Here is a 15,641-nt window from a genome sequence, read left to right on the forward strand (position 1 = left end):
GGGCCCCCTCCATGCTGGCCCGAAGGAGGGTGACCTCAGGATCCAGGAGCCTGGCTGTCATTTTTATGCTTTTTAAAGGGACATGTTCTACAGCAAAGGCATTTGAATAAATGCCTACTAAGTCTGCAAGCAATCTCACTGCAGAAATTAAGGGTGTGTTTCATCCACAGTGAATGAATAAACAAACTATGTTATAGCAACACAATGGACACGACTCAGCGAGAAAAAGGGATGGACTCTGCTACCTGCAAGAACACAGATGAATCACAAACTAACTGTGCTGTGCAAAAAGTCAGACTAAAAAGAGTAAAATACCATAGGATTGCACTTACACAAAGCTGTAGAAAATGCAAGCTAATCTATAGAGCCCAAGAGCAGGTCGGAGGGTGGTCTGCCATGGCGGTGGGGGCAGGGGGCAGATGGGGGGCTGAGAGCGGCCCAGCAGACTTCCAGGGTGATGGATGTGTTCACTGTCTTGAATGTTGTTGTATTTTCGTGTGTGTGTGTGTGTGTGTGTGTGTGTGTGTGTGTGTATCTCAAGACTTTCCTAATTATATACTTTAAATACGTGGAGTTTATTATATGTCGATGATAGAAAAACAATAAAATTGTTTTTAAAACTTTTTTTTAAATAAGAGCTTGTAGGAGAAAAATCCCTGCATGTTCAGTTTTCAAAGTATTACCCAAAACTTGCCAGTAAAATAACAAAATTCTACGATTATTTGAAGGTTCTGAAGAAAAAGTACAAAGTGAATGGAATAGAGTCACTGCCTAAAATGATCTTAGGGCCCCTCCTTGTGATGAACTGACAACACAACACACCATCCGGTGCTTTGTCACGGGCGGTACCATGCGCCAAGTGGATCGTCCCAGACCTCGTATCTATCATCCACGTCCAGTTGGTTTCTTGCAACTGCTCACCCTCTTCTGCTGGCACTGTGTGCATCAGTGGTTAGTCGAAAAGGAAAACATGTTTAGCAAATGTTACCTTTCTCGCCTTTGGTCCCTGGGAACCCTGGGAATCCTCTTCCTGGTAGACCTGTAAGATAAGGGTGAGAAGCCACGTTTATCTTTCCTAAAACAGCTGATCTGCAGGTACCCCACAAAGCAATAGCAACTCTCTGTCCTACTTCCATACACTACTTGTAGAATACATAGAATTAGTTAATTGCACCTAGTAAGGGAAATTATATTCCCACAGTTGTTCTAAGATACCATTGCCTAGATATATTTATATAATTTAGTACTCTGCCATAAGTACCTCTCAGCTCAGACCCATTGTGGCGTTTAGCAGAAGTGAGCTGTACAGATGAGTATTTATTTCCAACTACCAGCTGGAGACTAACGGTGCCTTTCTCAAACCACCACCCAACTAACGGCTATTTTCACTGGAGGTGGGGAAAGCCAGAGACATCGGGGCAGCAGACACCAGGGAGCCCACAAATGTGAGCGAAATGGGGGGAGGAGGTGTGGAACATTTTTTATGAATTATTTGTATAGGAAAATGAATGTATATAACATAAACATAAAGTACATACAAGGAAAAATAAAGATTTTAGACTTCACAGAGAGGCCAACCCTAACAGCAATACATCCCCCGGGATGCCCCTCCCCAGGGATATTCTCCCCGTTCTGCACCCTGACCCGAGATAACCTGCTTCGAGTGGTGGTGTGTCACCCTCGCGCTGGTTATGAGTGCCACACACACGCGACTGGCATCATCAAAGTCTACACCTGGTGTTTTTGCCCAAGTAGCAGCCCCCCCATCAGAGACAGGAGCCGATTCAGAGGACAGCAAATATTCCCCTGAAACGTCTGTAGAGAGGGCAATGCCAGGCAGAGAAGGCAGTGGTCTGGGCTCCTATGTGTGTCTCTTCCACTCACCACCGAGAGCAAAGACTGTTTCAGGTTGGTGCCCATCAGTACTTGTGGAATAAATGGACACCCTCTTTGCCATCCAAGCCGGCCCCCCTTTGTCCACATTTGCGCTTAAGCAGCTGTGAGGACGGTAACTCAGCATGGAATGGAAGTCTCTGGAAGATGCTCCCTCCAGAGGGGAGTTTCATTCTGAGAGGGAACAGGCGCCGGCCATACCTGGTTCGCCCTTCTCTCCCGCCGAGCCCGGGATTCCGTCGCTGCCGGGCTCCCCTTTCTGGCCAACTGGGCCTGTGGGACCAGCCTGCCCCGGAAGGCCTCAAAGAGGAAGGTGATGTCAGTCAGGCATGGACACTCTCACAGACCCATGTAAAATGCTCTGCTCCTGACATTTTTCCAGGGGGCCCTTCCCCCAAGGTTACCCCAGACATCCCTTCAGTAGGGACCCTCCCCACTGCTGACCACACTTTGTGCCTGACCCCCAGTGCTGGAGGGGGAGAGAAAGTACATCAGACTCCCACCCCAAACACAAACCTGTTCCAAGGACCAGCAGGAACTAGCTACCAAACCAGTGAGGGGGATTTGGTTCTGCTCCCTAACTGCTGACAAGACCTGGGGAACATGCCAGGATCCCCCCTAGACTCAGTTTGTTCATCTGAAGCAGGGGCCCGGCCGGTCACTGGTCATCCAGAGGTCACCGAGCGACATCCCAGCGCCCACAGCTCTCCATCCACAAGGGAAACTCCTTGGGAGCTTGGATGTCCCCTTGGACTCTCCCCCCACAAGCCTATCTGTGCTCCAAAAAGTGATCTCTACCTGCTTGTCCTTTGATGCCAGGGACACCATCCAATCCAGGGAGGCCTTTGTCACCTTTTTCTCCAGGCGACCCAGGGCTTCCTAAAGAAATGACAAAACACCAGAATGCCTTAAGTCTGAGTTTTTCCTTGTCACCTTTGAGCCCCAAGCTCAGGAGTAGGCCAAGCCACCTACCTGGGTAGCCGACACTCCCCGGCGAGCCTTTGGGGCCTGGAGCCCCGGGCATGCCCGGAATCCCAGTGCTTCCTTTTTCTCCCTTCTCTCCAGGACTTCCTGGGAAACCTGCAATCCCTTGATCGCCCTGTGAATAAAAATTGAGCCCATTAATTTTATATATGCCCCTGGTTGTTTGTCTGTGGCACTTCCTCGGTAACAGTATATAGTTTGGTGCAGGTAATACTGCCCTGCAGAATCCCTCTCCAGCTTCCAATCTGAAAAATCAAAGTCCACTTCTGAGAACAGGAAAAACTAGAAACCCACAGCAAAAGAGCCAGTGGTCAGTCTCCCCTTCCCACACTTCTCTCTGCCCTTTCCTCTCAGTGAGTCGCTACCCTAACCTCTCAGCCATCTCTGGGTCCTCCCTGGGGTGGAGAACAGAGAGGGAGGAAGGACAACCTGCAATGAGTTGGGGGCAGTGCTCTGTGTTATGGTTCGTTAACGTGCTAGAGGACTAATGATGTCCCGTGAAGCATCTCTGCTGGGAGGGAAGGGAGGGGACGCGTCCATGCACAGCACCCTTACCTTATCCCCGGGCCGTCCCGGAATTCCGATGCCAGGGAGACCTGACTGCCCCTTCTCTCCCTTCAATCCCTTCTCCCCGGGTAAGCCCGGGACCCCCTGCGGGCCGGGGATTCCAGGCACACCTTTTTCTCCAGGTGTTCCTATGAACAGAAACAAATGGAACTTGAATACGTGATTAGCAAGTACTACTATTAAAAGTAAAAAAACACCTAGACAGCCAGCCAAGAATAAGCTAAAAAGAACATGCATCCCTTCACTGGTCAATTTGTAAGTCACCCAGGCAGACACCATTCGCCCAAATCACACTAGAGCCACACACAGAAACGTTTCTCCTTTCTTTTAAAGATAATCATTTCATAAAGAGAGAGAGAAAAATACATTAAGCACTCAGAATATTTACTTACCACAGTATAAAAAAAGGCTTTTGTGCTCTTTATTCTATAATCAACTCTCCTTACCCAAACAAACCAGAGGTGTCTGGAGGCAGGCCACGCAGAGAGAAGGTATAGCTGGGTTTGTAAGTTACACTAGGAGCTAAACATACTCCTCAATAAGTCTAAACAGCAACCCAGAAGTCTATTTGCCAAATAAAGTTAAAATGCGCCTCACAAAGACTCGAGGAGGAGTCAGAGAGGCAGGCTTCCTGTGTTGACTTTCTCTTCCCGGGGGGCGAGTTCTGAGAGGCATTAGCACCCAAACCCACCCGGAGGCCTGGGCCCCCTTCCCCCTCACGCCTCCCCTCCGGTCCCATCACCAGAGCAACGCTGCTGGCAAGGGGCAGGGGGCCTGGAGGACTCCTCTGAACCAATGTCAGAGGGCATCGGAAGTATGAGCTTCGTGCACTGCCAAACTGAATGCAGGAGGAGGCATCTCCCCGGGAGATGACAGCCAAGCAGATGGTCACTGGGAGGTAATCAAAAGTTGATGGTGTACAGCCGTGTTTTTAATAAATTGTGATTTTGTTTTTTTGGAATGGTCATATTGTCAGCCAAATTCTGTCTATCCCTAAGCAAGGGACGATTCAAAATTGAACATGTCGATTCATATAAATGACACATGGGTCTGGGAAATGGCCTCAGTGCAGTGGGTCCCGTTCTGCAAGACCCACCAGCACCACACACAGGCGTGCTACCAAGAAGACGCCTTTGCTGAGTGCAACGTACCTGGCAGGCCCATTCCACCCACTGATCCTTTCGGTCCAGGAAGTCCCGGGGCACCTGGGGTTCCACCTATGCCAGGATCACCTTTAGGTCCTAAAACAGAAAAGAGGAAAACCCAACAGGTTGGCACCTATGCAAAGCTCAGGTAACATTCCCTCCCTGCCACCGTGTGGTGAACTTCAACTCCCCTCCATACCTGGCTGCCCAGGAAACCCTGCTTGGCCGTCTTTCCCAGGTACTCCTGGGGTTCCAGGATCTCCCCGGGATCCTTTATCACCAATTGGTCCAATCTGTCCTGCATATCACAGGGGAAAAGATGGGGACCCATGTCTGCTTCAGGCAAGTTGTTGGAGAAACGCTGACTGGGTCGGCATCGTTCATGGAGAACTAAGTAGCCCCGGTCAGGCACACCCTTCTGCCCCCGGTGTTCAAACCCTCCCCCAGGTTACCTTTCTCTCCTTGGTCTCCCTTCTGACCCTTCATGCTGCCCATGTCCACTTTATCCATGGACCCAGGCTTGCCAGGGAGACCAACATCTCCTTTATCGCCTTTGAAGCCAGGGTCTCCCCTGGGGCCTGAGGAGCCCGGGAAGCCGAGGTCTCCTGCACAGGGAAGAGAAGACCCCCAGTGAGACGGGGCCGAGGGTGTGGCACTCTTCCTGGCCAGCAGGAGCAACCGCTGAGGAAGGCATGGAGAACTAATAGCCTGTCCCAAACTGCACTGAATGGCGAGGGGCTGAGTTACGTCAACCCATTTTCTAGAATTCATTGCTGCTAAAAATTCTAATACATGTGACCTTTCTTATTAACTTAAATGACTTACATTTTCTCTCCTTCCTAAATACCTTTATCGCTCCTGGTCATAATGCCCCTCAATTCCACACAAAATAACAGAATGAGAATTTTCCTATTCTACAAGCAAAGGACCATTTTTATGTCAAACATTCAAAGTCTTTTTCTTTTTAAAAAATGATTTTGGACCAGTTTCAAATAGCAAGCTAAGAAGCAAAAAGCAAGATTTATAAATGTGCCCAATATGCTAATGTCATTCTAAGGACTCAATGTTATGACCTTGAAATCCTGAAGATTCCACCATTTCTCCAAAAAAAAAAAAAATCATCTGCAAACAAGGAAGACCTGAAACCTTCTCTGACTTGAGGCAGAGCACAGCCTCTGATTCCGCTGCACCCCGAGTCCCCCCAGGAAGAGGCATCTTCCAGCCCGTCCCCCATCTGCCTTTTGAAATGAAATCCAATCTACAAACATTCAACAATTTCCCCAAAAGCACCGAGAGAGCCAGGAGCCGGGCTTTCTGGAGTCACCGCTCCCTACCTTTCTCGCCTGGCGATCCTGGCACACCAGCTGGTCCTGGCGAGCCGGGCTGTCCCGGGGTCCCCATGACACCCATCTCTCCTTTGGAGCCTGTGGCCAGAGGGAAGGACCGTGAACGCCAATGCAAGACAGGGAGGGGTCTCCTCAGCACAGATTTGGGGAGGCGGGTATCCACACATCAGTTACCTGGGAACCCAGGAAGGCCGGGGGTGCCCTGCTGCCCGGGAAGGCCAGGGAGCCCCGACTGCCCCGTCAGGCCGGGGAGCCCTTGGGTGCCTTTATCGCCTTTGGGGCCCGGCATGTCCAGACCTGGGAATCCAGGGAAGCCCTTCTCTCCTTTCACTCCAGGGGGGCCTGAAGGCGGGCGAGACAAACGACCGTGAGCAGGGCTGACAGCGCGGCCACGCAGCACCAGCCGACACGTCCTGCAGAAGGACGCCACCTGCCCGGGCTGGGGCCAGAAGGGCTTCTGCTGCCTTGGACAGCGGCCCAGCCGGGGCTCCAGGGCGAGCCTAGCTGGACGCGGCCCCTACGTCCCGCCACGGGGGCGGCGCACCCTTCCAGGTGCCGCCCAGCCTCTCCTCGGGATTTAGACCTAAGAGCAGCTTCTCTTCCATTGGTCACAGACTGTCTCACCCTCCGCCACCACCCCATCTCCATTTTGGAATCATTGTTAAAAGCTAAGGGAGCTTCTAGACATGCACCCAATGTACTGTTGTGCATCCAACCTTCTTCACCCGCCTACAAAAAGATCGGAGACAGCAACCATGCCCATTAAATGAAATGCCACTGAATTCATACTAAAGGGCAGCTCCCTTTGTGTGGCATGTAAACCAAGCTCAGTGGGAGGAAAAGAAAGACGTCCCCGAGTCTACATTTAAGCAAACAACCTAACCTGCATCCACAAAACATTTGCATTTGCTTTTCCCCCTTTTCTTCACAGACTGTGCTCACAGAGACTCTCGAATCAGCAACTATCCCATCATGAGTATGACAGAGGAAAGGGGTAATTCTGGAAGATTGTCAGTCACATCACCTAAGGACCCTGGTGGTCCCTGTCCTCCTGGGGGGCCCATCACTCCAGGGGGGCCGATTCCAGGAACTCCTGGAGCTCCTTTGGGACCTTGTAATCCAGGAGGTCCCGCGTCACCTGGGTGGGGAAGGAACTGTGATTGGAACACGTGGGAGGCACAGCATGTGTCACAGCACATGCCACCCACCCACACAACAAGCCACAGCCACAGAGCACCATAAGTTCCAGCCTCTAGGAGTCTCAACATTCAACAAACATTTACTGAGACCCTAACAGGTGCTCTGGGGACACAAAATAAACAGACCCAGTCCCTGCCACGGTCTAGATTTGCCTGTAAGAAGTTACCTCTGATTCCCTGAAGGCCTGGGGGGCCAATATCCCCGTGCTCCCCGGGAATGCCTGGTCCTCCGATGCTTCCCTTCTCCCCAGGTGCGCCGGGAATGCCAGGAAGACCTGGCAATCCTTTGAGTCCTGGCAGACCAACTCCAGGCTCTCCCTAGAAAGCCCCAAAACACAGACAAGCCAAGTGACCGGCAAAGCCCACGGTTTTACCAGCCAAGAGCATCGATGTGGCTGCCGACGGACCGCGGTGCCGTTCACAGGGACGAGGCTGTTCAACCAGCTTCAGCTTTCGAAGCTTCCTCACACCTACTGCTTCCTTTCAAACTCACTACAAGCTGAAAGGTAGGTAATTTTATTATTTTCATTTTATGAAAGAGGAAAACCAAGGCTGTCCATGGATGAACAATTTGCCCAAAGTCACAGAGGCGGGATTTCCAACCAGGTCCCCAGACCCTTGGCCCGGCTGCTTTGTGCCTGTGAAGAGCTGACTCTAAACCACAGCAAAATGGCAACTGGCATTTGTGACAAGCTAATCAGTGTCTTCTTAAGAGGTGGAAAAGTTCCAGGACTGGATCAGGACACCGTTATTTAGTTTTTTGTTAAATGAAGGCTTCCACATCAAATGAAAATTTTTAAACTATCTATGAATCAAGGGGCCCTACAAATAGAGATGAATAAAAATAAAAGCAGCATTGTGAGGGCCTGAGGATGCACCCCAAAGGGCCCAGTTTAGGGCCCTGGAGCGGCAGGTGCACGTGAAGCCACAGCGTCCCTCCGGCATCCACGGCAGGCAACAGCTGCCAGGCAACGACCACCTGGCCTGGAGTGAGCTAGGGACCTTTCCACCCGTCCCAGGAGGGAATTCACAAAACTGAAGGAACTCGATTCAAGGGATTTTTTGAAAAAGCAAGAATTGTACATTTTAAACCAAATCCGTAGTTCCAGTACCATTTGGCCTTTACTAACTGACAAGCCGCACGTGTTTAGGGTGACCCGAACGCCATCACCACTGACTAGCCATTCAAATCAAGTGCAGCTATAAGGGGAAGGCGGAGTGCACCACATAAAGACAGGCTTCCCCAGGCCTCTCTCCTGCCCCAGCCATAGGGAGCAGGGAGCCCACGAGGGGAGGTGTTTCTAGGAGGAAGCTTCCCTGGGGTCACTGAGGCACACCTGCCTTCCCACAGGAGAGGGGTGGGCCACCGCAGGACGAATGTTCCATCCTCTGCTCAGTGTGTCTATTGCCCTTGGCCCGTCCCCCATTTAGGACTGATGCCTCCCGGCAAGTCACTTTCCTTCCTTATAATCAGAACAGAAAGGATCTATCCAGCATCAGCTATACTTGCTGATCGGAATTTCAAGCACCGGCCCGCAGGCAGAGGGATATTCGTGGGCAAGGAGAGTCCTGAAGTCACTCTAGCCCGGGGGTCCCCAAACAGGGCCATTTTGCCCCCAGAGGACATTTGCTAACGTCTGGAGACAGTTCTGGTTGTCACAACTGGGGGGGACGTGGGGGTCATCCTTTGGTATCTGTGGGGAGGGACACAGAGTTGTCGATGGCCGCCCCACGGTGTTCAGGGCAGCCCCCACCGCCAAGAATTACTGGGCCAGGTCAACAATGCTGAGCTGAGAAACCAGCGCTAACCCCCCTGGGTGGCTGTCTGTCCTTCAGGGCAGCAGTTTACCCAGCTCTCCCCTGCGCTCACAGTACGGCACGCACAGCACGCTGGGACCGGGCGCACACGCGCAAGGACACACTCATAACGTGAGACAGCCGACGCTCCAGGTGCATCATGTGTGTGCTGTGCACTTCAGTATTTTCTGTTCTCTGAAAATACTATTTTCTGTTTCTGCTCTCTGTTCTGTTATTTCATGAAAAAACAAAGCACGCTGGTCCAGCGTGTCCTGTGAGACAAATAAGCACACTTTCTGTGTCCCGTCAAGAAAAAGGAGCAGGGACAAAGCCGTGCAGAGGATGCTCTACCCACCTTTTGACCAGGTGTACCTGGGTTGCCAGGTAAGCCATTAAATCCTGGGCGACCAGGATTCCCAGGAGGTCCCAAGTCCCCAGGGAGGCCATCAACACCTGTTTTGAAGAGTCAAAATATCATTAATGTCATAATGCTCTTCCCCACTTGCTTCCCTTCCCTTCCTCCTGCCCAGACACACCAGAACTGACTCCGGTGGCCAAGAGCCAAGACGTGGTGGTGTTTCTGAGAAGCGGCTGATGCCATCCCGGCCATGCGGGGGTCACCAGGGCCACCCGGGCCCTGGCCCCTTCTCCCTCTCTCACACCTGTGCCCTTCTGTTTCCTCTGCTCAGTTGCTTGTCCTTCCGGTCCCCCACCCCCCAAAGCAAATGAACCGACCCCGCGGCACGTGCAGACTAGGAATGGAAACCCCAGACCCTCGCCACTCGAGTGGGGGGGGGGCTCAGGAGCACCGCTGTCGCCCGGCCCAAAGCCAGCCAGGTGGGCTGACGGGGCCTGCGTTTCCCTGAGACTCTCACGTGTGGGCCCACCAGTTTGAGAACCAACTGCTCTAGACCACTGGTCCTCATACATCGCTCAGGGGTACACGAGGCATTCAGAGTCTGTTTGCACCCCAACCTAGAAGGTCTGATGAGTTTCTACAGCTACCTCGTGGTTCTAATGCACAGCAAAGCCTGAAAACCTCTAGTGGGACCCTTCCTCTAGAATGCAGAGGTCCAAGACCCGCAGTAGGCTGTGAGTCTGTACCAGGGGCCGGCCCGAGAGTGGACCCAACTGCCCACCAGCATCCACGTCTCCAGGCAGCCTCGGGACGTGTGGACAGAGAACCCCTTAGTGCAGGACCCTTTATCAGGCAGATTCCTGGTCATGGTGCCACAGTACGGCTCTTGTGGGGAATACGGGGGCTCATGACCACGCAGAAGGCCTAAGCGTTGTCCTCTGTGAACCTGGAGGGTCACCCAGCCTTCCACCCTTGCAGCCTGATGGCGGCCGCCTGCATGTGTGGGACACCCCCAGCTCCTAGAGAAACCAGGCCACTGCCGCCTGCCCCTGGGGTGGGACACTGTGGCCATGATGGCGGGCAAGGAGCTCTGTCTCTGCACGAGAGGCTGGGAGCCTGGAGAAGTCTTCACACTAAGTTCAGGGCAGACGGCCAGCAAAACCAGGGTCAGGATGCCGGCCCAGATGGGGAAGCCAGGCCACGTGCTGCCCACACGCCATCCCAGTCCTGGCCGCCTCAGGGTCTTCCTGAAGGGCTGGCAGGCCCGGGGGAGCCTCCAAGTGGTGACCCTGCCCTCCTTACTTCTTACAGTTCCCAGAAAGACGTGTGGGTTCTAGAATGCCAGCGCCCGAGGGGATGGGGTGGGGGCCCTTCCCCCGAGACAGCAAGGCCCCTCGTGTTCCCCGAGCCTTCCCCTCAGCCTGCCCACTGACTCCCAAAGCCAGCCTGGAGCTGGGCCCCCTACGCCCTCCACCCCTCAGGCCCAGCTCCCCCTGGGAGTAGCACCCGGCCACCCACAGCTTGGGGCAAGCCTCCCCTGAGCTGCACGCCACTAACCCACCCAAAGGGGCAGACCCCACGCCCCCTTCCCTCCCAGGATCCACGTGAGGATGGGTGGGGCGCCCTCAGCACTGACCAGTGGGGGCGAGGCTACCACCGCGGGCTGTGCCCAGAGCACGGTGCCCTCACGGTGGGCCCGGCCTACAGGTTTACCTTTGGGCCCGGGAGGCCCTGGAAATCCAATGCCAGGCTGGCCAACGGAGCCCTTCTCTCCTGGGAGGCCCGGCCTTCCTGGGGTGCCAGGGAAGCCTCGGTCCCCTGCGGTGAGCGAGACCAAGAGCAGGGTAAGGAAACGAGAGAACGTGCCCGTCGCACCCCCAGTGGGCCGGGACTCAGAACGCACCTTGGGGGCCCTGGAAGCCGGGGGACCCCGGGAGTCCTTCCGTCCCAGGGGGGCCAGGTAGGGGCATCACTCTTCCTGCGTCACCCTTGGGACCTGGGGAAGAGGCAGGACACAGGGTGAGGGCCGCCGACCGGCCAGGTCCCCGGGCGCCGCATCTGCTGGAGACAGCCTCCATCCGCACACCACCGTGTCCTGCACCTTTCTAGCATCTTTCACAGAGAGCTCTTCCTCTTTTCCCCAAAATATACGTCCAGAATGACCAACATGTCTGTCTGACACAGGAAGTCTTTAAGAGCCCAAGATTAGAGTCACAAAAAGCTGAAAAATGCACTGTAACAAATGTGGAGCTGCCCTAGGTAATTTCCCAATCAGCCTGCCTCACAAGCTCAGGACACTCAAGTTCTCTCTCGATTTTTCGGACTGTGCCAATTCTAAGTGGCTTGGAGGGCGACCTAAATCATGTTGTCTGGTAGGGAAGCATCTCCCCCGCGGGCTGAGTGGGTGACCCTGCCGGTCCCCACCTGTGGCCGGCTCTGTGCTCTGGAGCAGCCCCACCCCCCAGGCACTGGGTCCAGGGCCCAGTGGGTGTCAGGAGTGAGCTGCTGAGAAAGCATCAAGGGCTCACCCCCAAGGACACGTGCACGGACTCTTCACATACCTTCTAGAAATTCAAGAATGTGATACGGGGCCTCCCGTATCAGCCAACACATTTTTCAGCTATAGACTGTGGGAAATGCCAGTGACTGACCCAGCACATACTTGCTATCAGCTCCCCCCCTGGGAAAAGGCTTTTACGGGCCCCAGAGTCAACACAGCTCTGGCAGATCAAAGAAGACTGGGGTTTCTGCCAGAAGCTGGCTGGGCCTGGAGAGCCCAGGACCTCTACGGAACGTAGACAAGTGATCACCAGGGCGGCCAAGCCCCTTCGGAACCTTCTTCCCTACCCCGCCTGGAGGGATCGGTGACGCCCCAGCTGGTTTTCTGGTGGGAGTTTCTGGCCACAAAGAAAGTCGGACTCCTTTCCACAGCAGGGCAGTGCTCAGACCCCACAAGCACACAGAACACCTGACATGCTGACGTTGGGGTCAGGAGCTGTGGGGAAAGTGGGCAGGGGGTCCCTTCCCCAAGTCTCAGGGGAGGGGGCTTCCTAAGTCAAACCCAGTATTTCCCTGGCCCCCAGGAGTCATGAAAGAGACATTTCTGGGACCCCTGCTAAAAAAGGAAAACTATCAATGGAGTCATAACTGGGTGCTAAGTAATCAATAACCATACAAACAATGAGAATGACAGCAACAGCTACGTTGGGACACTGTACTTGGACCCCCATCCAAGACAGGCCACTACTCCTAGGCTAGAGTGCTTATGAATGCTGCACTGTGTCAGAGTAAGGACATAATCACTCCCAGGGGGGACGGGACTGATAAAACTTGGGTTATAGCTACGTGGCTGGCGACAGAATCAGCAAATTGGTCAGCAAGAAAGCCGTACAGGGGTCCCTCGTTATCTGCGGGTTCAGCTGCCAGAGGGCCATGGAGGTCCAGAAGCGGATGATCCTCCTGATGATGGGTGACTCGCAAAGTCACAGAGCCCACATCGGCCGCCTCATGTCACCTCACGTCACCTCACATCATTCCGAGAAGGGTGAGATATTTTTAGAGAGACAGACCACATTCACATGACTCTCATTATAGTGTATTGTTATAAATTGTTCTATTTTGTTATTGTTATTCTCTCACTTTATCAATTAGACTTTTATCAGAGGCATGTATGAATAAGAAAACACAGTACATGTGGGGTTTGGCACTATCTGTGGTTTCGGGCACCCATGGGGGCCTCAGGATGGATGCCCCAAGGATGCCCTGTGGTTTCCTCTTGTGACCCCTGTTGGGTGTTTTGATTATCCAGCACCTTAGCTGATAATGCTTTTCAAAGTTTACAAGGCAAACAATTTTAAACACCTAGAGTTCTTTCATTCATTTCTACAACTTTTAAAACATTTCTTAGTAACACATGCACACTTCCACTCCTCATTCCAGAATTTCTAGGGAACTATATGAATGTTCCATTTCTACTCTGAATCATATACAACTAATAGATTCCTGAGAGCCCACCGTGTGCACAGCCTGGGGCACCCCCTTTATCACTTTTGTCCCTGAAAGTCATGAAGATGTGGCAGAGATGTCCCTGGGAAGCCCTTTCTCCACATTCTCCGCCAGGCCCTGAACAGTGAGCTCCAGGAACACAGGGCCATGGCTTCCCCACTCTGCTCACCACCCAGCACAGTGCTGGGCACACAGAACCACATAAAGAATAGTCAGCGAATGACTGGAGCCACATGGCATTAAACGGCAGGAGCGGAGCTGAAATGGCCCTTTTGGTTAGCTGGGAGGCAGGCATCTCAACGGGGAGGGAGGGACTGGACTTCCTGGGCTGTACGGAGGCCAAATGGATTGCCCACCAGGGAAAATACAGAAAATAGATGAGGAGGAACAGGGGCTCATGTCGGTGTCCCTTCCATGTAGAAGGCTGACTTTAGCTGGGATGTGCCACATGCTTAGGATAAAGAACATCATCTACAAATTCTACTTCTTTGTAGGCAGGTTCTACATTACCCGGCCTCTCTTATATATGAATAAACGAGGTACAGAAATACTAAGGGGGGACCCGCCCAGGTCACGCCACCTCCTGGAGGGACTGAGCCTAACCCCGAGTCCCTCACTGGGCCCCGTGCTCGTGTCGAGCCTCACCTGGCTGGCCTGGGGATCCAGGGTTTCCAGGGAAGCCTGGCTGTCCTTTGTCACCAATGGGACCAATGGGGCCGAACCCTGGAGGCCCAGGAGGACCAATGTCACCGCGACTGCCGGGGAATCCAGCTCCCCCGGGGGGGCCACGTTCTCCTTTCAGTCCTACTGAACCCTGAAACCAAGAGAGACAGGAGAACTATTAGCAGACATACCAATACTCCTCCGTGTCAAATATCTCCACTATTTCTAGTAAATAAGTACCAGAGTTTAACTGGCTTATGCTATTTATTTACCTCAACCCCTCTACAAAGGTCAGCCTGTAGTTAATAAATGAAACCAGCATTCTTCCCTCTAAGCTGAACAACCACCTCCCTCCCTTTCCTAAATAAGGGACACTTCAAAGGGTAGAGTACTTGCATCTGGAATCTTCTTTTAAACATTAAATTGAGTACCACTGACTTTGATTTCACCTCCCATACAATGAATGGAAGTCTTCTCAGTTCCCCTAAAAACATCAGAAGACATCCGTCCATTGTCATCGAGTTACTCGAGTCAACGCCTTCTATGCCTACACTGATTGACTTAAGTTTTCCTGTGAACCAGGAAACAAGCTCATTTATGATGATCACCATCCAAATGAAAATACATAGATATGATTCAAAAACTTCATTTCTTCATTCTTTGCAGATCCATTTATAAAGTGCATGTTTGAAGTCTAAAAATAAGCATACCGGAGAGCCTTTGGGGCCGGGCAGACCCGGATGGCCATCTCTCCCAGAAGTCCCCACTCTGCCTGGCATTCCGGGCTGTCCTGGGAAACCCGGGTCTCCTTTGTCTCCCTTGAGGCGCACGTCGAAGTAAAACTCGCCAGGCTCTCCCTTGGCTCCTGGCTGGCCCATCAGCCCCGGGACACCTTGTGGTCCCTGCAAGAACAAAGCCTTATGATGCCACCAGAGACATCCACCCACAGGACCAACCAGTGTGACTGGTTCCACAGTTGCCAAAGATTCCAAGAAGCTGCCTCCCTGGAAAATGGCAACATGTTTAGAGCTGCTCATTCATTTTCTAGAGGCAACACAAAAGCCCTGTGACAAAGCCCCGAACCAACCCCACCTCTTGTGTTTCTCTAAAAGCACCTAGAGTCTCTACCAGGCATTCGTTCCAAAGGGAGACCAGGAGAGGCGGGCGATGCAAAAGTGTAGCCCTGGCACCCAGCTCGAAGAACAGTCCTTAGCTCTCCTGCTCCCTGTGACTGTCAGCACTACAGGGGCATCTCAGCAAGCGTGGGAAGGTGCTGACTGTGTGCCCTCTCGGGCCCAGGAATGAGGGATGCAGCCTCTGGGTGCAGATGGCGGGTGCAGCGTCCCTGAGGGCTCGCAACCGCCCACTGCCTCCAAGTCTCAGTACTGAAGTGGCAGTTTCCCTTTACGCTCACATCCCAAATTCCGGAAGAGATAAGGACTCCCGGGCACGAGTGACAGAGGAAACGGGAGAGAGCCCTGGGCCAGCTCTCTTGTCGGCAGCTAGAACTGACTTTTCCAACACACATGCGAACATGTCCCAGTTCCTGGAAAGCTAAGTCTTCAAGCAATGCCCACGCCACCCCACAGCCCCTCTGGGAGTTGGTGCTCCCGGGAGAGGTCGCCAAGCCTTCAACAACTGTCTCAGTTACTGGTTCTCTTAGGCCTGACGAGGAAACCTCTCC

The 15,641-nt window shown here is 53.1% G+C and overlaps 1 protein-coding gene across 1 annotated transcript in view; it reads right to left on the reverse strand.

The window, feature by feature from the left end:
* Positions 1-15,641, reverse strand: part of COL4A1 (collagen type IV alpha 1 chain) — a 130,629-nt gene that overhangs the window by 17,140 nt on the left and 97,848 nt on the right. Inside the window, exons 25-41 of the mRNA XM_036893621.2 lie at positions 14,668-14,859; positions 13,940-14,108; positions 11,193-11,285; positions 11,003-11,107; positions 9,287-9,384; positions 7,302-7,452; positions 6,960-7,073; positions 6,110-6,277; positions 5,924-6,013; positions 5,042-5,194; positions 4,789-4,887; positions 4,596-4,685; positions 3,433-3,572; positions 2,866-2,992; positions 2,692-2,772; positions 2,095-2,193; positions 989-1,039 (exon numbers count right to left, since the gene is read on the reverse strand). Of these exons, the coding sequence (XP_036749516.2) occupies positions 989-1,039; positions 2,095-2,193; positions 2,692-2,772; positions 2,866-2,992; positions 3,433-3,572; positions 4,596-4,685; positions 4,789-4,887; positions 5,042-5,194; positions 5,924-6,013; positions 6,110-6,277; positions 6,960-7,073; positions 7,302-7,452; positions 9,287-9,384; positions 11,003-11,107; positions 11,193-11,285; positions 13,940-14,108; positions 14,668-14,859 (2,020 nt within the window). The remainder of the gene's footprint in view (positions 1-988; positions 1,040-2,094; positions 2,194-2,691; positions 2,773-2,865; positions 2,993-3,432; positions 3,573-4,595; positions 4,686-4,788; positions 4,888-5,041; positions 5,195-5,923; positions 6,014-6,109; positions 6,278-6,959; positions 7,074-7,301; positions 7,453-9,286; positions 9,385-11,002; positions 11,108-11,192; positions 11,286-13,939; positions 14,109-14,667; positions 14,860-15,641) is intronic.

This window comes from Manis pentadactyla, chromosome 17 (assembly GCF_030020395.1).
Source record: "Manis pentadactyla isolate mManPen7 chromosome 17, mManPen7.hap1, whole genome shotgun sequence".
NCBI classification, from domain to species: Eukaryota; Metazoa; Chordata; class Mammalia; order Pholidota; family Manidae; genus Manis; species Manis pentadactyla.